The 26,455-nt window shown below is 43.6% G+C and overlaps 2 protein-coding genes across 2 annotated transcripts in view; one reads left to right on the top strand and one right to left on the bottom strand.

The window, feature by feature from the left end:
• The first annotated feature begins 2,454 nt into the window (after positions 1-2,454).
• Positions 2,455-23,877, top strand: TMEM243 (transmembrane protein 243). The gene is made up of 4 exons (XM_044678711.1): positions 2,455-2,921; positions 20,472-20,522; positions 21,986-22,090; positions 23,516-23,877. The coding sequence occupies exons 1-4, from the start codon at positions 2,844-2,846 to the stop codon at positions 23,636-23,638; spliced, it is 357 nt and encodes a 118-aa protein (XP_044534646.1). The 5' UTR covers positions 2,455-2,843; the 3' UTR covers positions 23,639-23,877.
• Positions 23,878-23,967: 90 nt separating this feature from the next.
• The window catches only part of DMTF1 (cyclin D binding myb like transcription factor 1), a 67,457-nt gene continuing 64,969 nt past the window's right edge, over positions 23,968-26,455 (bottom strand). Inside the window, exons 17-18 of the mRNA XM_044678710.1 lie at positions 25,804-25,951; positions 23,968-25,386 (exon numbers count right to left, since the gene is read on the bottom strand). Coding sequence (XP_044534645.1) covers positions 25,277-25,386; positions 25,804-25,951 — 258 coding nt within the window. The 3' untranslated portion in view covers positions 23,968-25,276. The remainder of the gene's footprint in view (positions 25,387-25,803; positions 25,952-26,455) is intronic.

Below are 26,455 nucleotides of genomic sequence, written 5' to 3'. Positions count from 1 at the left end.
AGTCAAAATGACTTTCAGTAGCTTTATTTACAAAGAGGTAGAAAGAGTGAAAATGGAAAAGGTAGCATTTAACAAGCCTACTAGTACTTCTCCAGTGAAGTGAGTCTCAGCCTCACAGGGGCTTCTCCACCTCTGGTGGTGTCTTCACTTAGAGTCCACCAATGCAGCCTCCTCCAAAGCCAAAGCAGGAATCTCTGGAACCAATCTTTCCAGAAGGCAGGAAAGGAAGGCCAGCTGCTCACCCACCAAAGACGAATTCCAAAGGAAAACACCAAAGGAGAAGTCCTCCAACACAGAAGTCCAAAGAAGAAGATCCTGGAGCAGTCCTCCAAGAAGCAGTCCAAGAGCCAAAGTCCAAGGTCCCCTCACAGGAACTTCAGGACTTTATGTAGTACTTTCCCCCTCACTTCCTGTCCCTTCCTCCACTTTACAGGAACCAATTGCAGTCTTTCAATTTGTCTAGCACTGCAAGGAATGTATTCAAGCAGTAATAACACATTCATGATGATAAGCAAATTATCCATATCCAGTTAATCAACAAACATTAGTAAGCACCAGGCCCTATGATAGGCACTGGGGATGGACAAAAATGCCACTGTACCTGCCCCACATAAGGGCAGTTTAGACTTAAAAAAAAATCAGAACTGCAGCATCCTCAGTCCTTTTGGTCTGTTAATCCCTTAAATACATTCCATCTGGTCTTTGCAGTCATTCAGTCAATAATCACTTATTGGTTTCCTACACCAGGAGGGAATACAAAGATGATTTAGGACTGGCCCTTTCTTGGAGGGCTTAGTCTTAAACAGAAGTAAGGAATGCAGATAAATAAAGCCCTCAACTTGTACTGTGTGTCCTGGGAAAGTAAGATGAAAGGGCTAAGGAATTAGTTCTTGAAGGCGCTGGGGCGGGCTACTCCACACCTGTAGTCTTTTACACCTTTAGGCTTCCAGCCGCGCCCACTCCCTTGAATCTCAGCCCACGCTCTCCCCACTCCGCAGACAAGGAATCGCCAGGAAAGTCGTTCTCCCGGCTCCGCCACGCAAGGTCGATCACAAGGAAAAGACTGACCAAGTCAAAGGTTACTTTGAATAGCTCCATTCCAGAGAGCTGCTCCCAGGAAACTAGTCCAAAGACTACTTGAAATATGCAAACTTTCCTCTCCCCTTCGGATCCCAACCCCCATTGTCAGGCTGGAGAACCCGAGTGTGGACGTCGCTTCTTTATTTTAGCCCCGAGTAGGGGCCGGGGGAGGGGAAGGAAGTCTTGTAGTCTGGGCGGGGCTAAGGGCCCCCAAGCTGTTGGGGTACGCTTTCGCGTGGCAAACTTGCCTTCCCTTTCGCAATAAACCCCGCAGCTCTAGAAATAAAGACCTGCCACTCGTGCTCCTCCTCCCACTCGGCGAGATTGGTGCGCGGAGGCCGTGACGTCGCAGCAGGCTGAAAGCCGTGGACTGGGGAGGGTTGGTTTGCGACAGTGGTTGTGGGTGTTAGCCAGGAAAGAGCGGGTGACGGGGGCAGGGAGGTTGGCCCACAGTCCCTGCTGCCTCCTGAACGCGGGCTGTGCAGCCCCGAATCCCACGGCGGCGATGGAATGCTAGCACCAGCAGAGTTCTATTTTCGAACGTTTGGCTGCTTTTTCCTCTCGGACGCGACGCACCGACGAGACGGGGATACGGCAAAACAGGGACTTTGCTTTGGGCGTTGGGACTGGGGTGCGGGGTGGGGGGGCGGTTACCTTCCTTCCCGTCGTCCCTACTCCACTCCTCATGTCAGGATGCTCCCAGAGAGGATTACCCTGGCGACCAAGTGGAAGAAAATGATCAGGTTTGGGCTCTGGACTCATGGGGTCGAGTTATGTGGCAGCCCGATTGTGTGTGTTTCCCCTTAAAAGACCAATCAATCTCTGCAGGATTGAAGAAGGGACTCTATTCCTCTTACTTCCCCAGGCCGCTGGTCCTGCTGCAGATCCGTGCCTAGAGAAGATCTCATATTGGCTCACAAACACACCCCTAGCTACAGAAGCTAGGGGAAGGAAAGGGCCCTGGATGCAACAATTGCGAGAAGAATGAAAGTTTTATTGGGCGAGGCTAGCGCTTTGATTTAAATCTGCTCGGGTTGAAAGCCCCGCAGAGCGCTGGTTCAGTGCGCCGTGGACGCCTCACTGACTCCGGCACCCTCTTGGCCACCGAGTGGGAGGGGGAGGGGCACTCTTGCGGCTTTCAGAGTGATGCGGGAGCAGTTTGAAGGTTTTTAGAAAGTGCCTCGGTGTTTGCTGCTTTCGAAAGGCTGACTGAGCGACGGCGTCTGGGTGGGGAACAGCTTTCCTACACCCCCTCCTCCTTTTCTTCCCTCTTTCTTGATTCCAGAGCCACCGAGATTTCCCGTGGGACTTAAGAGACAGCGGGAGAAAGACGACTTGATAACTTCGTTGCGGGGTTCCGAAAGGAGACCGAGGGAACTCCACACTCCTTCCCCATTGTTGGGGATAGGGTTTGTGGAGGGAGGGCGGGTCGGGGCTGGGTAAAGGGGAGTGCCTTTCTGTACAACTTTCTCCTGAGAACCTGTTGGCCATGTGATTTTGGTATCTTCCCATCCCCCCGCAGCAGCATCTCACCATGAAGAAGGAATCTAAGATTGGAGGAAGAGGTCTCCGTCCCTGGCAGTGAGCGCCCACCTTAATAGCCGTTCTTATTTCCAGTCGCTAGTTTCTCCGCAATGAGTACCTTAAATAGCCAGCACCCTGTATTGTGGGACTAAAGGTCACTGGGGAAGGAGATGACTCTGTTTTGAGAGCCGCTCGAAGTGAAGCTACAGCTGCTTTTCAAAAGGACAAACCCGGGGAATATGGAGGACTTTACCACTAGGACCTATGGCACCAGTGGCCTGGACAACAGACCTCTGTTCGGAGAAACTTCGGCAAGGGTGAGCCCCGGGTCTTGTTTCTTGGATATTTGTAAGCCTTAGTTTTTTCCCGACTTCTGTCTCTGTGGCCTAACCCAGTGCCAGATGGGGTGTGTAGCTGGAAGGAGTTTCCTCACCTGGGAGTTCCCCAAACCACTGAAATCCCAGGACCGGCCCCTCTCCTCTTGCGGGTGGCCGGGGCGGTGGGGGTAGACTGCTGGACTTCAAAAAGTCTTTTTCAAGCCCTGTCGTTACTCTGGAGAGTTTCATTTCCATGTCAGGGCTCTGAGAAAAGAACCACTTTGGAGAAAGGTTGGCCAAGATCTTGGAAGATGGCTGGTGGCCGGGGGCGGGGGGGAGGGGAGAGGGGAGTAGAGAAAGTTTTCCGTTCTAACGGCACTTGAGTGGAGAGCAAGTCCGTTTGGGGAGGGTGGGTAGAGATTTTTCTCTCCTTCCTCTTCTACAGCTAGGGGTTTTCCTGTCCGGAAAGGAGGTCTAGGGCTTCTTCACCAGGTGTACTTCACACCCTGGGTGGAAGAGGGGTAAAGAAAGAACCTCAAGAGATTTGTTTTGTTTTCAGTTCCTCTTTCCTTAAAATTCGCCTCAAGTGTACTTTTGGGGGCCTCAAGTCTTCCAAAGTACCCTCAACTTCCTAAGCCACTCCCCTCCTCAGGTGTACTTGCTAATCCACTACTTGGGGGATGAAGCAATGGGGTGAAGTCGTTAGTAAGAGAATATTTCCTTAGGTTGGGAGGTCAACATTGTGGCAATAGATGGAAAGGAGAATTTGGGGGTGACAGTTGGGAGAGGGATGTAATGTGTTGTAGTGGAAAGAGACCCTGCCTTGGAATGGAACCTCAGGCTCTCTCCCACTTTTCTAGGCATGTATGTGATCACAATAGGTATGCCACTTACTCGAAGAGGTTAATGGGAAGAAATTGCTTTATCAAATTTAAATAAATGTGCGCAAGGGCAAATTGTGTGTGTGCTTGTGCTTGAATTTGCTGGAATGGTCCAGGAACTTGGTGGGGAAGAGTCTCTTGTTGCCTCCACTACCAAATTGCTGAGTAATGATGGGTAAGTTAAGTAGCCGGTGTCCTTTATATTCCTGTTTATAAGGGCACTGAAAATCCTTGCTACTAGCAAATGGTTATGAGATGCTTTGGGATCTTGCATGAAGGTAGATGCTAAATAAAATTTATCTCAAGTAAGTTATCTGTAAGCTAGCTTAAGTCCTTTGCTTTCTTTAGGCTTTCCATAAACAGCTGCATCAAGGTAGATAAGATCCAGCCTTCTGACCTACTTTTAGCCTTTTGTTTTATGCTTAAGTGACAAAATATGTATGGTACTCTAGAGAGCTATGGGAAGCAAAGCACTTTAGAATAAATACTTAACTATCTCCCCTCTTCTCCTCCATTCCTCCATGTTAGATGGCTTGGAAATGGTGATGGTGATTTTGGATTAAATTTCTGCAGAAGTAGATTCCATTCCTAAATGCATCAGTGAACATTTATGTGCCAGGCATTGTGCTAAGAATTAGGGGTGCAAAGAAAGGTAAAAAAGACACTTCAGGTTAGCTAGGTGGCTCAGTGGATAGAGAATCAGGCCTAGAGATGGAGGCTCCTGGGCTCAGATACTTCCTAGCTGACCCTGGACAAGTCATGAAACCCTAATTGCTTAGCCCTTACCATTTTTCTGCCTTGGAACTGATACTTAGTATTGATTCTAAGACAGAAGGTAAGGGTTTAAAAAATTAAAACCAACCACTTAACCATTCTCGAAGAGCTTCCAATCTAATGGGGGAGCCAGAATACAAACAACTGTGTTGAAATAAGATATATACAAAATAAACTGGAGATAATAGAAGGAGAGCACTATCACTAAGAAGAATTGGGAAAAACTTCTTGTGGACAGTGAGATTATATTGGACTTGAAGTAAACCAGGGAGGCCAGGAGATGGATATCAGGAGGGATGGCATTTCAGGCATTCTGGGTTCAGTCAGTAAAAATACCTGGAGTGGGGAGATGGAATTTTTTTGTTCAAGGTAAAGCAAGGAGGCCAGTGTCAGAATATTTGTTGGGGGGAGGGGGAGGAGAGAGAATGAGGGGTAAGAAGACAGGAAAAATGTCAGGGGAGAGAGAAGAACTAGGAACTTTGAAACTGGAGGTGATTGGGATCCACTGGAGTTTATTGGGGAGATGATGACATGGTCAAAGGTGGGATTTAAGAAGTTTACTTTGTCAGCATGGACTGGAGTAGGGGCTATGGTGGGAAACAGGTTGGATGGGATGTGTGTGTGAGAGTGAATACCAAGCAGGATGCTTGGGTTGTGAGCCTGAGTGCCTGGTGGTAATCTGAACAGTGACAGGAAAGTTCAGAAGGGAATAGAGTTTGGAGGAATGATACTGCATTCACTTTTGAACATATGTTTAAGATGTCTGTAGGATGCCTCAGACAAGTCACTTAATTGCATTTGCCTAGCCTTTACTGCTCTTCTTCCTTGCCACCAATAATTGTGTAGATTTTTAAGACAGAAGGTAAGGGGAAAAAAAGATGTCTATAGATTATTTAGTTCAAGATGGTCAGTTGCAGTAGTGGTCAGTTGGAGATGTAAATCTGGAGAAAGAAATTAGGGCTGTATAAGTAGATCTCATAGAGATAACTGAATCCATGGCAGCTGATGAGATCACTCAGTAAAACTTTATATAGGGAGAAGGGCCCAGGACAGAATCTTGGGAGATGCCCATGGCTAATTGGTGTGACTTGGATGAAGATCCCTGCAAAGGAGACCAAGAAGTTCCTGTAGGCAATGAGAGAATAATGTTCTGGAAACCTAGAGAGAAGAGAATATTAAGGAGAAGAGGATGATTGAAGAGGCTAAAGAGAGATAAAGGAAAATGAGAACTGAGAAAAAGCTATTTGATTTTGTAGCTAGGTGATCGTTTGAAACTTCGAAGAGAATAAATACAGTTGAATAAGTTTGGTTGAGAGTTAAGAAGAGAATGAACGAGAAGAAAGGAAGTGGAGACATCTAGTGTAGACAGCATGCCCAAGAGGTTTAAGCCACAGAAGAGAGCAGAGTTTTAGATTTATAGCTAATGGGGATGGAAGATAAAGTTAGGGGTTTTTGAGAATGGGGATATACGAATTGTGTTTGTATAGGTGGTAAGGAAGCAGGGGGCAATCACCTGGAGGGGATGAGATGGAATATGATCCCCTGTGTGTAGAGAGGCTTGCCTTGTCACAGAGAAGGGAGCCACTTTTCCCTGTGAGAAGGTAGTGGAGGAGGATATACTAGGAAAAGGCATTGGAGTAATGTGAAATGAGGAGAGGATAAAGGGGGACTGGTGAATGGCCTGAATTTTTCAGTGAAGTTTGAGACAAAGTTCTTACCTGAGAGCCATGAGAAATTCAAGGAAGGTTGCAAGGTTTTTGGAAGAGCTCTTTTGGTAAGTGGGATAGGGAATCAGATGGGAAAGTGTAAAAATATTGTCTTGCCACCTTGAGGGCCCATTCGAGATTCTATAACAATTTGTAGAGGTTTGTGATCCGCCCCCCCCCCCCCAACCCCAGCTTCATTCAGCAACAAGTGTGAGTTAATCATTGGGGAATGAGATCAAGATAGGTGATCAACATCCCTAGAGGTTCAACCAGAGGGCAGAGTCCTTTCAGGTTAAGAGCACAAGATGAGGAACTGAAGGAATGATGTTTCTCCCCTTCCAAGAAGGCAGGAGACCTGTAGGAATATAGCTCTCTTCTTACCCCAAAGGCTAGAGAAAGGTGCAAATGGGGTGGGATTTCTGTACTTTCCCAAGGAAGGCAGGAAACCGTCAATATCTTTAGGTGATCAATCTATACTGAAAATTCCTAATCTTTTATGCCTGTGCTTGCATTTCTCTATCTAGAATGGCAAAACAAAAAATGCTTGCTCTCTTTTGGCAGTTGGCCTACCTTGCTGGGGAGGGAGGATGGGTATGGAGGTGTAAACCTGTGAAATTGTCTATATAAGGATCTCCTGGTGGGAAACTTTTCTTCTCGGATTTGCAACTCTTGTAACTTATAGTCATGAAAGATGTGTGCCCAGAGCCTCATTACCAGTACTGTCAAAAGCAGAGCCAGCTCTCTATCCGCTATGCCAGATTGTGATTTTCTTTTCCTGTCCCTTATGCTTTTCTCTGCTTCCACCTCAGTGCTGGGGGTAGGGGCAGCCCTGAGATGGGCCACCAAGTTTCTTGCCCTTGGAATTAAATCCATAGAGAGAATGGGAAAAGACGTTAGAGGTTGTCTATTCTAAGTCCTTCATTTTTTCAATTAAAAAAAAACTGAAATTCAGAGAAGTAAAATTAAGTCATACAGATAAGTAGCAGAGGTAAGGTCTGAACTCAGTTTTTCTAATTCTAAGCTATTATGATTTTAAAATGCTATTTATGGGATCCTCCATAAACTTAGGGTTCAATTGCTCTGGAAGAGTGAAGGCAAATCCTATAAAACAGGGGCATCAAACTCAGAAACCAGGGGTGCTAAAACTTATAAAAGACTCCCTCTGACTGCATATTGGATTAGGAAGCCACATATTAACATGATCTATGCTCTATTGTATTTTTATTTATTTTATTAAATATTCCCAATTACACTTTAGTCTGATGGGGACTAAGGCCTCTGACTTAAAGTAAAAAGCCACAGGTTGCCTTATCAGTTGTGAGATTGAGTTGAGAAAATGGCAAATGTAAAACCTCTTGAAGTTTGTAGCATCTTCTAAACTTTTCATGAGGAGGTAGAAGAAAACATTTTGTTCTCAGCGATAATTCCTGGACAGTGTGGGAAGTCTTTCTGACTCTCAGTGCCAATGGACCATGGCAAGACAGCCCTGGACCTTTTTTTGGTTTTCTTGGCAAAGATACTAGAGCGGTTTGCCATTTTTTTCTCCTGTGAGTTAAGGCATTTAAAGAGTGAGAAGACTGGCTTGCCAATTTTTGTTTATCTTGATTCCTAGAACAGCAACCAAAAGAGATAAATTACAACAGAGCGACATGTGCCTGTGGCTAAAGGGACAGGCTACAGTAGTTGACTGGAGTGAGTGATTACCCAGACAACGAGCTTGGGATGGATGGGGGAGCCTCAAAGACCTGACCTTTCTGTGGTCTTCCTCCATCCACTTTCTAACCCTAGTTTCAAGGACAAGAAATCAGACAAGAAAACAGTCACTTTTCAGGCTGCCTGGTCTTTGAATGGCCACCTCTAAGAGGAGAACTCGGAGGAGGAAGTGAAGGCAGTAGAGACACATTTCCTGGGGAACCTTTGTTGTATTTTAGATTTAAGTCTCACAAAAAGAAGACTATTGGTAGAGAAGCTTTAGGGCTCTCTTGGTCATAAGTGTAAGTAGTTCTTTTATGAAGTGGAGAGGTAGTCAACAAGTATTTATTTATTCTTTTGTTTATTATTGTAGTGCAGAGATTTTGCATGCAATATTACCCTAGGCAATTCTTTCAGTTACCCTGAATGGAATCTTGCTGATGGCACACACCATGCCAGAGGCCAACCAGCAGTTGGTCTGTGACTGTATAAGGCCCTGCAAACCCAATCTTGGGGTTCTTTTTCCCTTGACCTCACCCAGACAACTTGCTATCCCTGACCTTTCCCCTTGGGGCCTCTGATTGGGAAGGGTGGAAGGGAGGAGGATTGTGGGCAGGAACTTAGATTAGTGTCGCCTAGTGGTTAGGGCCACCTCTAGAGCAGTTCAACAACATCATCAGTCTACCTAGCTGATCAATAACACCAAGCCAGAGTCTAGTCATCTTTGGCTGGGGGCTGGTTGCCCATAGCCTGTCAAGACCCTTAGGTCTTTGCCAACATCTGCCAGTTGCCCCTAGCAACAGCTTAGCAAACCTAAGCCCTCTTACCTTAGTTTTCCCTGTCCAGTTCAAATAAACTCCTTAGCCTTAAACCCTTACCTGTTGTCTTAGAAGATATTGGTTCTAAGACAGAAGAGAAGTAAGAGCTAGGCAATTGGGGGTAATTGACTTGCCCAGGGTCACATAGCCAGGAAGTGTCTGAGGCCAGCTTTGGACCCAGGACCTCCTATCTGGCTCTCTATCTAGTGAGTCACCTAGCTGTACCCTTTAATGGGTATTTATGAAGCATAAATAAAACGCACCAGGCATTGTAGTAAATGCTGGAAATAAACAGAAAGGCAAAAGTTGTCCTTCCATTAAAGAGCTCCTATTCTAATGGAAGAAGCCACATGCTTTTAATAATTAGAATAGAAGAAGATAACAGGTAAATTGAAAGTAGTATCTAAGGTATGCCCCCACTTCCATGGGAAACTCTTTTGAAAAATCTGAGTTTACTGATATCTTTTTTTTTTTTAGCAGAGTAATTTCCCTATGCTACCTGACCTCCCCCCTAACCCCCATGAGCCTTCTCTTGAAACAAACACAGTTAAAATGGAAAACCAAATGAGACAAGAGCAGCTGGTGGCCCTGTGGACAGAGCATTGGACTTGGAGTCAGGAAAACATGAGGTCAAATCTGATCTCAGACACTTCCTAGCTGTGCGACCTGGGCAAGTCACTGTGCCCAATTTGCTTCAGCTTCCCCATCTATAAAATGAGCTGGAGAAGGAAATGGCAAACCACTCTAGTATCTTTGCTGAGAAAACCTTAAATAGGGTCACAGTTATGCACAAATGAAAAATGACCGAGCAACAACCAAAAGAATGACACAGGCATTCTTCACCATCAAGTCTTCTGAAGTCTGGATTTCAGTCTTTGACTTGTTTATAGTTCTGAAGTCATTAAATGCTTTCCTTTTTTTTTTTTTAGTCATCGTCTAAATTGTTCCAAGTCCTGTTTACTTTGTCATATGCCAGTTTATATTGTTTCTCCCAAGCTGCTCTGAATAATGAATATTTATTTTTTTGTGTTATTATAATCCATCGTATTCATGTACCAGTTTCTTAAACTACACCAATGGAAGGGCATCTATTTTCTTTCTAGTTCTTTGCTACTACAAAAAGTATTTCTCCCAACATATATATATATATATATATTTAAAAATATCCCTTACTTTCTTAGAATTGGTACAGTTTGAAGGTAGAGGAGCAGAAAGGGTTAGGCAATGGGGGTTAAGTGAGTGGCTCTCCATCCTCTGAGCCAACTACCTGCCCCCCTGTTATAGGAAAAGTTAAGGTGTGTAAATAAGGTAGAAAAGTTAAGTTAAGGTGTATAAGTTTGCAAAGGGCAGAAGCCTAAGGATTCCTAATTAGAATCATTATAGCCCTAATAGGGCTACATTTTTCATCTCTAGGACCTTAAAACTAGCATTTAAAATAGTTTTAAGGTCTACAAATATTTTTACAAATATTGCCTCATCTGATATAACAACCCTGGGAGGTAGATGCTATCATTATCCCCATTTGACAGATGGGGAAATGGAGGCAGAAGTTAAATGACTTCCCTAAGGTCATATAGCTAGTAAACAGCTAAGGCTGTATCTGAACTTGGGTATTCTGTCATGCCACCTAGCTGCCTCCTCTTGGGTCCAGGGTCTTCTCCTAAAAAAAAAAAAAAAAAAACAAAAAAAAAAAACAACAAAAGAGGTTGAGGGTGAAAAGGCAAATGGAAAAACATATTTGGAATCAACAGTAAACTCTTCTCCCTTTTTTTCTTCCTCCTTTTTTTATAGGGTATTGGTGAGCGACATGGATTTTTTTTTTTTTTTTGATGGCCCACTGCCCAGTTCTCTCCAGTTAATTCTCACTTGGGCCATTTGGCCTCAGCAAATAATAGTGTTCAAATGAGAGTGCTGTAATTAATGCATTGTGTGTGTGTGTGTGTGTGTGTGTGTGTGTGAGATCTCATGGCTACTTGATGACACAGCTGTATTTAGGATGTTCTGCCTGTGGTAGGCCTTTCCTCCCCTGCTTAGAGAGACAGAACATTGTTCTGGGCGGGCCCTTGTCTTTCCAGCTTCCCTTCTAACTAGACTTTCTGCCCAGGCCCAGCAGAAGAGGCTCCTTGTGCAAATCTGGCCCTCGCCGGTGCAGCTATTTTTTCTCCTTACGGTCCGTTATTTCCTGGGCTAGTCCTACATGGAAGTATGATCTGGATCCCATGGCTGGGTGCTTCGACACAAGGAACATCTCTGTGTTTTGACTCCTCCACTCTCCCCCACTCCCTGCCCCTCTGAGTTTAGGGCAGCCATTTGAAGCCAGGGAGGAGGAAGGCCTCTGTGTTACTTTCCCACTTCAGGATTCTGCATAGCTTTGGAACAGTGATGGCCAAACTACAGCCCGCAGGCCAGATGCAGCCCCTTGAAATGTTCTATCCAGCCTCACCACGTTATTCCTAATCTGATGAATACAATGAAACCTCAAAAGAGTTACCTTAGAAACAGACTGACAGATGAGCATTTCCTTTCCTTTGGCCCCCTCTTTAAAAAGTTTGCCCATCACTGCTTTGGAAGGTTTTTACTAGAATGCTAGAGAGGTGCCTGGGTCCTTTGAATTTCCTTTTATATGGTTCAAAGGTGAAATAGGCGTGAAAGCACAAACTCGAGCTGAGTCTTTGAGGCCCTACATCACTGGGCCCCAGCCTTTCCCCCTTTCCCTGTCGACCCAATGACTGAGTGTCTTCTTACAGGCATTTGTATTTTTTTTTTTTTTATCACATTTGTCATCTCTCGACTCTTTTTTTTCTTTTCTCTTTTTAAGCCCTTACCTTAGAATTGATACTTAGTACTGGTTCTAAGGCAGAAGAGTGGTAAGGGTAAGTGACTTGCCCAGGGCCACACATCTAGCGTGTCTGAGGCCACGTTTGAACTTGGGACCTCCCATATCTAGACCTGGCTCTCGATCCATGAACCACCTTGCTGGTCCCCCTTAATTCATATTTGTGGTTTTGTGGACACACTCTTTACATTTCCAATACCTAATTTTTCTGTGTGCATCTTCAAAACATAGCATGATGCTTGGGACCTATTAATCACTTTAATAAATGTTTTTTTTTTAAACCTTACATTCCACCTTAGAATCAATATTCTGAGACCCCTCCCAGGTCCCTTCGATTTATCCATAACCGAGGGAAAATTTGATGGCAAGTCTCTCCCTTCCCTGGAAGCAGAATATTGCCCCTAAGTTTTAGGAACCAGGATAGAGTGGCTATTAGGGTCTCAGGTCATATATATATATATATATATATAATATTTTTTTTTAATCCCTTACTTTCCTTCTTAGAATCAATACTGTGTATTGGTTCTAAGGCAGAAGAATGGTAAGGGCTTGGCTATGGGGTTAAGTGACTTGCCCAGGGTCACCCAGCTAGGAAGTGTCTGAGGGCAAATTTGAACCCAGGATCTCCTATCTCTGGGCCTGGTTCTCCATCCACTGAACCACCCAGCCACCCCCAATAAAGACTTTTAAATGAATTTCTAGAACCGGTTCTAAACAATATGGATTCAGGGTTCCAGATCTTTGCCAAGTATCCTGATCATTCCTAAAGACTAAACTCCATGGATAGTGATCCAAAAAAATTGCCCTGGAGCCATCAAGCCTTGGTAGTGGGTGGCAGGTTTTCAGTGAAAACAAACATCAGCTAGGCCAACCAAATGGTCCTGTTGTAAGTTGGTATCTGAATCCTCCCTCACTTAGTCCTAGACCCTTTGTGATGAACCTGCCCCAGGATCTTGGGTTTAATGTGGGAAGTGTTTAAGTCTGGCTGAAGGAAGGACTCTGGAGGCTTCCCCTTCGTGTTGGGAATCCTGAAGCGAGGGCGTGTTAAGCCTGGAGATTTGGGGGAGACATGATCATGGGCCTCCGAATTCTGGAGGAATTAATACGGGGGAAGGCTCCTATGCTCTCTGTTGGGTCCCAGAGGGCAGAACCAGGAGCAAAGGGGGAATCCAGGCTTGATGTCAGGAATGACTACCTGAAAATTAGGGCTGCCCAAAAGTAAAATAAGTGACCTTCCTTCCTCTCCTGGGGGGTATTCAGGAAAAGCTGGATGACCCCTTGTTGTTTGTGCTGGAGCAAGGATTCTTCTCCAGTATGGGTTGGACTGGACGGCCGCAGAGGAACTTTCTAACTGCAGTATCTAGCATTTGTCTAGTTTTTCCCAGAGCCTTGGCTTCCTTCAACTCCCAACTGAAATCTCATTTTCTATGGGAAGCCTTTCCCTGTCCCTCTGAATTCTAAAGCCTTCTCTCACCTAATTATTTCCTAATTATCCTGTATGTATGTATTTGTTTGCTTGCTGTCTTCCACATGAGATCGTGAGCTCCTTGAGGACAAGGACTGGCTTCTACCTGGCACAGAGTAGGTACTTAATAAATGTTTATTAATTGTTTGATTGATTGACTTCAGGAGAGGGGCAGAGCCTCCTACCCAGATTCCCTTGGGAGAATGCGTCACCTTGTTTGGAAGCGTTGGTGTTTTTCAAGACTGATTTTTCAAGAGATTTTGTACTTTATTTGGGTAGAAAAGAGATGGAAAAGGGATGGAGGAAGATATGTAGGAATGCGGGTGCTGGTATCCTCCTTGCAACTCTGCTGCTTGATCAGATACCCAGAAGTGGAATTGTAGGAGAAAATTCAGACTGGATGTACATGGCAATTTCTTTCTACTAAGTGTGACTATGCAATGATTTTCCTGTTTCTATCTGGAGAGAGGATATTTATAGACTCCCCCAAATTCTGCAGCTTCATACACATAGATTTTAAAAGGTAAATCTTTTGGTGATGCATAATTTATACAGATTCATCTTTTCCATTTGCCCCTGTCACATATGTGCATGCATTCCAAATCTCTTATGAGAGTTTTTTTTTGAAGGGGAGAGGATGGGTTGTAATAGCCTTAAAAAAACCCAACATAGGAAATAAATTTTTTTTGGTCATTTCAGTCATGTCTGTCTCTTTTACCCTATTTTTTGGGGTCAGAGATTTTGTAGTGGTTTCCTCTTTTCTTCTCCAGCTCACTTACAGACGAGGAAACTGAGTTTTAAGTGACTTGTCTAGGGTCACACAGCTAGTAAGTGTCTGAGGCTAGATTTGAACTCGGGAAGAGGAGCCTTCCTGACTTGCTTACATTTCCTTTCTAGTCTCAGGGTGGATCTCAAGTTCTCAAAGGCTATGCCAATGGAATATGAGCCTGAGTCTCTGGCACTAAGCTAGAATGTGTCTGGGCACAGGCCAGCCATGGACCAAGCACGTGCCTGTCCCTGAGGATCTGCCCCACTACGCTTGGGCTGGTGATGATCAGAAACTTGACTACAAGAAAGTTTTTTGGGTAAAATCAACAAAATGGTAGAAGAAAATGATGAAGCACACTGAGGTCTGGAAGGGTTTGTTGGCCTCAACAGAGGGGCGACTATGGGCGGAACCCCATTCTTTCTGGAGGGGGTGGTGGCAGGAAGGCAGCCCCCAGGGAGAAGATGCCTTGGACCGAAGCAGAACGAGAGGGCCCGGAATACAAGCTGACGTTTGCGCGGCACACTCACTTTTCCAAAACGTTCTGTGTACATTATTTGACCTGTGCATGGGGGGGGGGCTATTAGTATCCCCCTTTTACAGGGGGGGAAATAGAGGCTGAGAAGGGCAAAGCAGCTGGCTTAGGCACACACAGCCGGAATCTGCCTCGAGGTTCCACAAGCTGGCCTTCCAGCCTCCAAGTCCAGCTTTATGTCAGGGTGGCCTCGCTGCCTGCAGGCTAGGCGTGGTGGGCATCACTCTCTACTCAGCCGCCCGCCCTCTGTGGAAGCGTACGAAAGAGGCACTCTCGGGGCCCTTCGCACCATCTGCCACGCTGTTTGATTCCATTCAGGAACCACTTAGGCCTACTGTGTGCCAAGGACAGCGAGGTGGCATGGCGGATCCGGCCCGGCTTGGGATGGTCTGGCCTCAGACCCTCCCTAAACTTGTGACCCTGGGCGAGTCACTTAATCTTGTTTGCCTTCATTTCCTCATCTGTAAAATGAGTTGGAGAAGGAAATGGCCAACCACTCTGGTGTCTTTGCAGAGAAAACCCCAGATGGGGTCAGGAAGAATCAGACTCGACTGAAAAATGACTCAACAGCAGCAGCAACCCCCTTCTCTCCTCTGGGGGAGGTCAGAAATAGGCTCATAGGACAAAGTATTGGGGGAAGCACTTTTTGTAGGAGGAAAGAAAGAACTGGGAACAACAGAGCTGGGTGCTGGGCGCCGTGCTCAGCTTAGAGGATGCACAAAGAGGCCCATTGCCAGGGGAGTCTCGGTACTGAGGGAACAGCTCCCCTCCCACCCCCAAGTCTGGGCGGAGAGCCAAGGTAGGGGACTGCCTGGGAGCTCAGCTCATTGGGGTGGCTTTTTCAAACCCTGGCCTTCTGCTTAGAAGCCGCACGAAGTCGGTTAGAATTGATTCTAAGACAGACGAGCGACATGGACTAAGCAATGGGAGTTAAGTGACTTGGCCAGAGTCACACCGCTAGGAAGCATCTGAGGCCAGACTTGAACCCAGGATGTCCCATCTCCGGAACTGACATGGAAACCACTGAGTTAACTAGCTGCCCTCGCTCAGCTTTGTGGGAGAAGCCTAGGTCTTTGGGAAATAGAAACATTTGCATTTAATGGATTCATTTCTAAAAGATGGGGATTAGGTCCGTGTCCCTTGTTTTTGCGGAGACAGTGTGGCCTAGATAGAGGGACCTGGGTTCAAGTGCTGCTTCTGACAAATACTAGAAATAGGACCCTCCCTGTAGCGATGTGGATCTCCTAATACTCCAGGCAACTGTGTGGTTATACATTTGCCAAAGAGGCCAATTTGCATTGGAAGAGGAAGTTCCTCCCCCTAAGCCCCATCTATTCCTGAAATCATAGATCCAGGCCAAAAAAAAAAAAAAAAAAAAAAAAAAGCTCTTCCTGCCCAGTGAGATTCCCTTTTATCCCACCGAAGTACTGAGTGATGACTGGCCTTTTTGGAGGGCAGGGAGGAGGCACACCTGTCTCCTGAACTGCTTAAGTCCTTGCTTTTCCCAGATCTGAAATGGGCCCAGAGGACTTGGCTTTTCTTCCTGCTTTTCCTCCACTTCCTTTTCCTTCATTCTAATCCATCCTTCTTCGGGATGAGCAGGGTGGAGAGAAGATAACGTTCTGCTTCTGCCTGGGCTCTGCTGTCCTGGGGTTCGGCGATTTTGAGGGGGCTCCCGATGGTGGGCACAGCAGCACGGCTCAGTCCCCTGGCAGCTCCCTCTGCAGTCCTGCAGGTATTGCTCTGAGAGCAGCAGGAGCTAACCATCCTGTGTCAGCGGGCCATAAGCACTTGGCACAGAGCGGCCTGAGCTGACCTGGGGGCTGCAGCACGGTGCTGAACGGGGCTCCCAGAGGCGCCCCTTCTACTGGGAAGCAGAGGCCTTTGTCTGGATTATTTGACTGCAGGAAAAAAAAAGTCTAAAATCTAATTGTGAAAGGGAAACTGAGGAAAATCCTAGCAGATGCAAGTGTTCTCTCGGCTGTCTCGCAGGGTGATACCAGAGATTAAATCCTTTCTCTAAATGCTCCCTTCTCCAAATATAAAATAGCCCAGTGAAAATTCTCTTGTCCTCTTCACAGGATTCTAGGTGGATACTTGGAAGGGCTCTTGGAGGCCAGCTAGTCCAACACCCCCATTTTATAGATGAAGAAACCCTGGTCCTAGGTTACACAGGCAGCGAGCATCACATCCAGGTTCTCTGCCTCGAAAGCCAGTACTTTATTTGTTACTGGGATTGCAGCTTTTACTGTCATATTTTTGTACTGTTTGAAGAGTTCTGGGCAAGTTAGGATAGGAGATCCGGCCTTGGAGCAATGACTGTAGTGTTGGAGATTTGTCTAAGAGTCTTCTATTGGTTTTTTCTCTCCCTTAAAAAGTAAAAAAGCTTTATCAATTCCTTCTTGTTTTAATTTTGGTCACCTGCATCTCTATCTAGTCTTCCCTCCCTAACGAAGGAAACACAGAGAAAACCCAACCCACCCACACTGGGCACAACAGTGCACGCCCAGACCCCAAAGGAAGAAGTTCTGCCTAGACTGGCACAGAAGCCAGGGAGTCCCGACGCTGTGGGTCCTCGCTTCCGTTGTTGCTGAATGTCTCCCTCGATCCCTTGCCCAACACGTATCTGGCACGGTGTGCTGTGTTGATTAAATGAGATCGTGTCGTCGAGTCATCTTGGAAAGTGGGTTATTGTGTCTTCCTCTTGGCACAGGCTCTCTCCCTTCCCATATCCCCAGGACTTCTGAGGGCAAGTGCCGTGACTTAGAGCTGCGTTCTGGAGGCACGATGATTTCAGGGAACCCCCGAGCAGATGGCTGGCGGCAATCCCATTTCTGGAGGTTGTTTCCAGGTTCTTTGTGATGCTCTGCGGAACCTGAACCGTCAGGCTTGTGGCTCTGCTTCAGATTCCATTCTGTAGCCAGAAACTGGAGCCCAGCAAGCTTGGAGAAGCTCCTCTTAGGGCCCATGAAAGGGAAGCTCCCCAAAGGAGCTGCATAATCCTACTTAGGACACGGAATCAGAATGTTGGAGCTGGAAGAGTCAGATGCCCTCGTCGGAAAGATAAGGGAGCAAGGGCCAAGATCTCCTCTAATTGGTGCCAGAACCTATGGCCAATCTAGAGGTCTTCCCCTAATTTAAGGAGAGGGAGGAACATACTGCAGTGGAAATGCACAGCTGGATTAAAAAGTTCTGGTTCAGAACCTCCAGCTCCTGGACTGTAGAGCAGTTAAGTGGATGAACCTTTGAATCAGTTTTTTTCTTATCTGTAAAATCGGATAATGATACTTGTACATATGGACTTCCCTGAATTACGGGTGGGGTAAAGCACTTTGTTAACCTTGTAGTTTATGAATGGGAGTAAAACATTATTGTGAATATATTTAGGCTCTGGAAGGTGTATCTCTGTATGGACTGCCCCAGAGTCAAACAGGGCTCCGATGGGCTTGACTTAGCTTTTTGCAGGTGGGTTTCAAAACAGATTCTGATAAACCATCCTGGTTCCTGGGAGTGAAACTCCTAGTTTCAGGGTTTCCAGCAGGGAGTGTGGTAGCCAGGATGCCGGCTTTTCTCCTATTGGGTACACGGCAAAGCCAGAGGGGCCATCATTCAAATCTTGCCTTTGATGTGTATCCTTGTGTGATTTTTGAGTAAGCCACATTACTTCTCAGGGCCTCAGTTTCCCCAAATGTAAAATGAGGGGTTGGGATCAGATGTCCTCTGTTTCCGTTGGATCACTGGGATTTTTACTTCTGGGTAAAGGTTTTATATGCAGAAGGGGGGCTTAACTTTGGGTAGATTGGTGGGATAGAGGAAAAAGGGGAGCAGAGAATAGTTTCTTGAAGAATTAGAGTAAACTTTGATTATGGAAAAGATTCTTTACAGGAGTTAATATGGTATAATGGAAGGTGCATTGGATCTGGAGTTAGGATTCAAATTCAGATCCTCTCACTCTGCTATTTTCTACTTGTGTAATCCTGGATAAGTTACTTCACATGTCCTGGCCTCAGTCACCTCATCTGTAAAATGAAGTTTGCACTAAATGATTTCTCAGGTGCCCTCTGATTCCAAATCTATGATTTACTGAAAAAAGAACATTATCCCTCTCCCTCCTCACACTTTTCAAGGCAACTGGTTGTAGGGGAAGAGATGGGGAGAGGAAGGGAAGAGCTTAATAACAGTTCACTTGGAAAGAAATAGCATTTTAACTTGGTAGGGTTTTAATGTTTATTAAAAAACAAACAAATAAACAGAAACAACCTAAGTGAGTGCTTTGTTATAGTGGAAAGGATTTGGAACTGGAGTCTCTGGGGTTTAATTCCTGCTGCTTCTGCTGACTACCTGGGACCTGGGACAAATATTTGACTTCTCTGTGTCTAATTTTTTATCTGTAAAATAATAGCTGAAATGTATGTTCTCTCTCTTTTGATCCTCACAGCTTTTTTTTTTTTTTTAAACCCTTACCTTCCATCTTGGAGTCAATACTGTGTATTGGCTCCAAGGCAGAAGAGCGGTAAGGGTAGGCAATGGGGGTCAAGTGACTTGTCCAGGGTCACACAGCTAGGTAGTGTCCGAGGCCAGATTTGAACCTAGGACCTCCTATCTCTAGGCCTGGCTCTCAATCCACTGAGCTACCCAGCTGCCCCCCCCCCCCCCATCTCTTTTAAGTTGTTATTTATTCCCATTTTAGAGGTGAGAAAACAGAAGCTCAGAGAGGTTAAGTGACTTGATCAGGAAGGATTAGAACCCAGGTTTTCCCTATTCCAAGAACACTTTCATAGCCAAAGGGCCTTTTAAGCTCTTAACACTCTGATAATAGCTTTTTCAAAAGGAGAACATAAATATTTGTTCAGTAAATATTTAAAATCTTATGCGGAAAAAGTCTAGTATTCAGCCATTTGTCCTTCTCCTTACCCCCCCACATCTGTAATATCATGAGAACAGGCAAGTGCCCAGTTCAAAGCAATAGACACAAGAGGTACTTTAGGAGACGGGGATAATATGTTCCCACTTGAATTCTTATTGCAGCCTTTGGATCACTTTACGGTTTGCAAAGTGCTTTACTCTATTTGTTTTCTTTTCACCAAAACCTGGGAAGTATGTGCTAATACTCGACCCAGTTTTGTTGTTGTTTCAGTTGTGTCCAACTCTTTGTGACCCCATTTTGGGAGAGGGGGAGGTCTTCTTGGCAAAGATACTGGAATGGTTTGCCATTTTCTCCTCTAGCTTATCTTATAGAGGAGGAAACTGAGGCAAAAAGGGTTGAGTGACTTGCCCAGGGGTTACTCGGGCTAGGAAGTGTCTAAAGATAGATTTGAACTCACGAAGATGGTCTTCCTGCTTCTAAGACTAGCGCTTTATCCACTGTGCCTCCTAGCGGTTTCTGCTTAGTTTCTAAGTAAGAAAATTGAAGGTGAGAGTGAAGTGACTTGCCCAGAGTCACACAACTATTAAGTATCTGAAGAAGGATTGGAAATTGGGTCTTCCTGACTCCAGGTCCAGTGCCACCAAGCTGTAAGGTTCTAAACTATTTAGATGATTTCTCTGTCAGTTTCCTCATGTGTAAAATGAACTGTTTGGATTAAAAGTTCCTTAAGGTCTCTTTCATGTCCCAAAAGGTTGCACTATCAAATATTTGGTGAATGAATGGAGCAGTAAGCTTAAGAATTAGCTTAAATACCCAAATCTTGGGTGGGGATGGGGTTTCCTTTGGGGTCAGGTAATCTTTGAGGCTATGAATCTCCGAAGAGATGGATGAGGAAGGAGAATTTAAACATCTTGTTTACATCACAAAGAGCCAGGAAGCCTCAAAGAGGCAACCTGAGGTTTCCTAAATCTGGCTTTCCAAGGCCCCTCTAACCTCAGGGGACCCCTGCTCTCTAACTCAGTTTTCCCACTCCCCCCTCTCCCAACAATGTTTCCCTTACCAAGCACATGCACACCTTCCTTCTTCTATCTTCTCAAAACTGTTCTTCCAGGCATACTCAAGAGCTTCCAGATGCATGTTTTAAGCTATTCCTCTGGGACTAGCTTGGAAAAAATTCAGGTGTCTCAGGCATGTCCTTCTTTCTTTCCAGGATCGTATCATTAACTTAGTTGTTGGCAGCTTGACGTCCTTGCTGATTCTGGTAAGTTATTATTTTTTTCTTTTTTAAATGATGATGTAGACCCGAGTATCCCACTCATAGTTCTGGCCTTGCCAGAATGCCGAGCGAATCAACCTCCTCGTTAAAAACGCTATTATAGGGAGCTCCATAGAAGGTTGCTGAGCCAATCCTTTCTGTCCAGCCTCTTAATTTAGTTGGGTTACTTTGGATTTTTATTTTCTTTTCCTGAAGACCACAAATATTAAGTGAAATAACTCCAAGAAGAAGCCAAGGATCCCAAAAAGGAATCTTTGGACAATGAGGAGGGCTGTGTTGGTTTCTCTAGTAAAATTAGTTAAAAAAAAAAACAACAAACCCTTACCTTCCTAGTATGAACTCTAAGACAAGCGTAGCCAGGGCTGGGCAACTGGGGTTCAGTGACTTGCCAGAATTACAGTTAGAAAGTATCTATCAGAGGCCAGATTGGAACCCAGGTGCACTCTCCACTGTGCTCCCTAGCTATAATTCATTTATGCAAGTGTTTCCTTCTGTGTCCTCAAATTCTCCCCCTTCTGCCCCCCTTTCTCTATACGTGGATTACAGCTTTTAGAGGTGTTTTTATATTGGCAAATCTATAGAATACATGGGGGGCAGGGGATTAAAACAGGACATATCCTTTATAAATACTAGGGAGATTTCTTAGACCACAAAGAAAAAGTCACCCCATTTACTAGAGCCAGAGGAAGCAGCACTTCAGCCCAGCTAATGGGAATTAGAGGCTGTGGTTGACACCCCATCTTCAGCTGTGCTCCCTCTGGGCCCTTTTTTAATTTATTAGGATCATTTCTGGTCAGTTTATGGCCAACTTGTGTCCTGAGTGGGGAATGGCAAGGTGCTGTCACATTTCTTTGGCAAATGGACTGCTTGTTCTTCCCTCATTGGACAAGTTGAATCTAAATAGGTGTTAATGGTGAAATCAAAATGAATTCAGCTTGCTTCTATCACTAGACTTTTTGGAGGGTTGGAGTGGAGTTGGGAACAGTATTCAATAAGGCTAAGGTTGAGCTTGGGACCTTGTAGAATATTAGCAGATAACTCTTTTTTGGTTCTCCCCAGAAGTGTTTAGCCAATATATATGAAAGTGACTTATAAGAAGCACTTGCCTCTGTTTATCTTCCTTGATAGTGTTGTGAGGAAGATTAGTTAGTAACTAAATATTAAGGTTGACACAACAATAGAAACATTAAGGATAAACAGAATAAATAGAAGTTAATATCAGGTTTTTTTTGGATCCAGTCCTGCTAAAGCAGAGGGAGAGGATGTTTGTGGGTTTCTTTGTTTCAAAATTGCTGTAAGGCCCTTAACACTCAGTTTCCAGTCTCTGTTGGCTAAAGAGGTCAAGGATTAGAAAGGTTATGGCTTGAATAATGTTTATTCCTTGAATTCTATTGTAACCAAAAGTTTGAGAATTGTTTCAACATTTAGCTCTTTTTTTTTTCACTTAGGTAACTCTGATCAGTGCTTTTGTGTTCCCTCAACTACCTCCAAAACCACTGAATATATTTTTTGCCGTTTGTATCTCCTTGAGTAGTATTACTGCCTGCATACTTGTAAGTATGATTTGGAATTTGAAATGAAGCTTCTCTATAAGTACTGCTCAGTTTTAGTGGATTTAGTGCTATTAGGACATAGGGCAGTGGTTTCTTAATTCTGGTTTGGTAACTGGAGATAGTGTATCATATATATTTCCATTAGCCTTCCATTAAACAGCATGCATACGGTGTGTTAGTCACAATTTTCAAAGTCAGTGTTAGTTTAAAAAAGTCTACGCTTTAAGGGGCAGAGGGGGAACTCCTAGAGTTTTTGAATTATAATTTTGGTGCTATAATATTATCGCCTATGAGTTTAGAGAAATAACAATAGTAGTTTCATATATATATATATAGCAGGCCTAGTGTACAGAGTTGATTATATAGCCAGTAAATTAGAACATAATCCTCTTTGCCAAGCCTGAACTCTGAATTGAGTGAAGAATTAAGTGAAATCCATATGAATGGGTGCATTATAGGTAGTGTCTTTGTGATAAAGGGCTTTTTGTTTGACTTTGCAGTCTGACATTTCAAACACCATTGTTTTCTACAAGAGCAATGGGTATTCTTCCAAGTTGGAACTCGTTAACACTTGAAGCTTCTAACAAGTTTTACCTCCCATTGGAGGATTTAACCATAAAACCAGATATTCCTCACCCCAACCACAGTGATAAGTGTTCCTTCAAGGGAGGTGATAAAAAGTGATTCTATAACTTGCCACTTCTTTATGTAATGTTAATTACCTAGGGCCAGAAATATTGAGATCAAAGGCAATTGTTTGGATAAAAATCTAGGTTTTATCTACTCAAGCAGTCATCATACCTGGCTTCTAGGTCATGGAAGGGATAAATAAGGAAGGCATCATTTCTAGGAATGCATTAGCCCTTTCCCACCTTTAAAACCTCTTGAAATGTGAGACATAACTGGAAAAAAGTGGAGTCATCAGTAATAAGGTATATTAGTATAAATGTATGCCCTATGAAAACTTTTTTTTGGGGGGGGTGTTATGGCTTAATGTTCAAGACTAATCAAATGATTTTAAAAGTAGGGTTCATTTTCGGAAATATGAATTGGCATTTTTAGAATACTCCCTTCATTGAGCTCTGAAAAACAGTTTATTTTGTTTTAGTTTTAAATTCTGGAAAATGTGTGTAGACGTAACCCGATTCATGCATTATCTTAAAAGGATGGTATTGTCTTCATATTTATAACACATCTCAGTTATGAAAAGGGGAAAGGACATTCTGTGAACATAAGGTACAGAGAATGAGATAGCCCAGAATAAAAAATTCTATGCCGTAAGATCAGAACAGAGTACTTTTTTCTGATCCAGTTGGGTCAAAGTGGGGGAAAGAGAATTGGTTGCAATGTGAATTCTAGTACTAAAAGTATTTACCTTCATCTAATTTTATATTTCTTCCTTCTCCCCCAATCCCTTTTCTTTAGATCTATTGGTATCGACAAGGAGATCTGGAGCCGAAATTTAGAAATCTAATTTACTATATCTTATTTTCTATCATCATGTTATGTATATGTGCCAACCTGTACTTCCACGATGTGGGAAAGTGATGTTGCTAATGAATAAGAATTAGACTGTTCTCAGCTACAGATTAAGACTTGGAACAGGAATTCTGGGTAAAGTAACTGAAGAAGCAGCAAGATTGTGCAGGAATTCAATACATGATTTTCATGTTAACTACAAATCTAAATTCCCTCTTGGAGGGGAGATAAGACGTGACATTGTGCTTTTCCTTTTTTAAAGAGCTGATGGTGCACTTTAAAGAACATTCCACATATATGGATTCAGAATGGCACAAGTTATTTTCACTTTTGGAATCTTACTTTTTTTTTTACAATGTACTATAGCACTGGGAGGGGGTTATACAACAAACAACATCTTAGAGTTCTAAGACAAATATTCTTTTATTTCTGTTAAACTGAATATACAATTATTTTGTTCCCTATGCAACCAACCATTGCTTGTAACTACAATTTAATTTCACATTAACAAAAAAAAGCACATTAGATGGTAAAAAGACAAAAACTCTGATTGTGAAAATCTAATTACAATAATAAATAAAATAATTTATACGAGGGTTTTTTTTTTTAACTCTTCTATAGGGATCATACTCATCAAAGCCTTATAGGTCAGTCACTTGTCTTGGCTAAAATACTTCTAATATAGGAATGACTTCTTGATTTGTTTCCTTCCATTCCACAAGCCAATTTAAAAACAAACCCCTGAGCAGGAGAGGTCGCTAAACTCTACCTCCACTTGACCACCTAATGAGCTGAATTAGTCTCCCATATACCATCAGTGGTTCTATATTGCCTTTAGTGTAATAAGTCAGCTAAGCAGTAGCTGCCTCCTATCCTGGGACAGCAACGTTACTCTCTGTTTTTAGAGGCGGAAAGGGCTACCTTTTTATTTTAGTCAGGGCAGTGGCTTCTTGAGTAGTTGGCATATGAGAGAAAGATAACTACTCTCATCCACGTTTTCCCTTTTTAAAAACAACTGTGCTATAGTTGTTTTCTTCAGAATCCATTAATGCTTTCAGGACCAAACCCAACTTTCACCACTAGCCAGGGGGCTAGCCATAAGCAGCCTTTATGAGAGGATGCAGTTTTTTTTTTTTTTTTTGTTGTTGTTGTTGCCATCGTCTGTTTAAATACAAGAAGATGTCCCAGTTAGGTGTCAAACACTAGTAAAATAGGTAGAAATACCCAATGCTTCTGTATGAGGCTATTAGTACCCTTTAAACCACACAGATAGGGAAACTTTTCTCTGAAACTTAACCAGATACAAACTTGGAAGCTGGGAAGGTCTTCTTTGACACCTTTGCTCACTTAAAGCAGAACACTTCAGCTCCAGGGGTTCTAACTCCTTTCTCAGGACCTGAAGCAAGCAAAATATCCCTGGCTGAATTGGCAACATTAACTATAACAGATCTCCACAACCAAGAACCCCCATCCTGCAAGTTAAACTGGACGTTGGGTGACTATGTACTCACAAACGAGGTAAAAAGTCCCAATTGCAACAATTTGCATGACAGCTTAAGCACTGCAGCTACTTCAAAATGAGAAGAATGGTAAACTAGGTCTGTGTGTAAGGGGGGAGGGGGGGTTCTCCTTTCTCTGGAAGTGGTGCCAGAACAGGGTTTTGTGAGCAGCTTCCTTGTTCAAACTGCCCCATTACTGAATGTGTGCTTAATGGCAGTTCACCAAGTCTTCCACATCCTTTGAGTCTTCTGAAATAGGACTGTCCAAGGATGATCCAATAATATGGGATTCTTCTTGGTGATGATGCAGTATGGGATCTGGAATGAGTTATATATTAAGAGACTGTAAAAGGATACCTGTGTTCTTTATAATTTTTGGAGCTAATCAATGGTAATTAAAGCCTTGTGGAGAAAACAAGTTTTCTACCAACTTTTTAGTAACTACTTTTAAGTCATCATGAATTAAAATTTTATTACTGTATTTAGTACTGCATTACTGCCACAGCCCACCCACAATATTTAACGTTTTGGGAGATTTAAAAGCACAGATTAATTAGAAACCAGGATAGTGTATACAGAATGAGAACTCCAGATGCTACATTAAGTAGTCTGGGGAAGAAAATGTCTCCATGCCTAAGCATTAATACCTCCAAGGAGGTGAGGAGGCAGTGGGCTTTTGGTATTAGGCCTGACTCATTAAAGGCTAGTATTATTGGGGGGGTCCTGCTCCCTTACCTGTTAGTGTTGTCAGAGGTAAGACAGAATCATTATCTATATCATCTGATGTCTGGATAAAACCACGTGGTGAAGGAACGATGAGTATTGTTTCATCATCAATTGTGGACTGATCAACTTCTTCCTCTATGGTAGGAGATTCCAGGTCCTATACAATTTAAATAACAGGAGAAAAAAACTAATAAAGTGAAACCTGCTTTCTACTATGGATAACATTACTTCTTTTCTACCACCTCCCCCCTCTCAAATCCTTGGCATTTCTAGAATTTTAGGCAAGTATTTCTAGCTTCAGTTCAACTTATTTCCTCTAAAGACTATGTTTACTTGGGGCTTAGTGGGTTAATATTTTTATAGAAATGATAATTCAGCTGCACATGTTCTTTTAATTAAATTGAATAATGAATTAATTTTGCAAGAATTGCACATTAAACATTTTTTATTAATGACTGAGATAGTAACTGCAATGGGATCCAGAATTGGTAGATAAAATATTAAACATGATGGCCCTTTTTTGTGTAAAGACTGGATAAAATTTAAATTTTAAGGCATAAAAACAATCTGGTAAATTAATGGCTTTAGTCACACAAGAGAGCATTTTTGTGGGGGAAAAATACTGTTTTTAATAATGTAGCATGTTATATTGAATCTCTGG

This window comes from Gracilinanus agilis, chromosome 5, assembly GCF_016433145.1.
Source record: "Gracilinanus agilis isolate LMUSP501 chromosome 5, AgileGrace, whole genome shotgun sequence".
In the NCBI taxonomy this organism is placed as follows: Eukaryota; Metazoa; Chordata; class Mammalia; order Didelphimorphia; family Didelphidae; genus Gracilinanus; species Gracilinanus agilis.
Note: the sequence above shows the minus strand (reverse complement) of the source record. Positions and strands in the feature narration are given on the sequence as shown.

Bases quoted from the DNA above. Each gene is read 5' to 3' on its own strand.
- TMEM243 (XM_044678711.1), top strand. From the start codon at position 2,844: ATGGAGGACTTTACCACTAGGACCTATGGCACCAGTGGCCTGGACAAC. The intron at 2,922-20,471 runs GTGAGCCCCGGG...CTTTCTTTCCAG, and splicing joins TCGGAGAAACTTCGGCAAGG to GATCGTATCATTAACTTAGT. The intron at 20,523-21,985 runs GTAAGTTATTAT...TTTTTCACTTAG, and splicing joins TGACGTCCTTGCTGATTCTG to GTAACTCTGATCAGTGCTTT.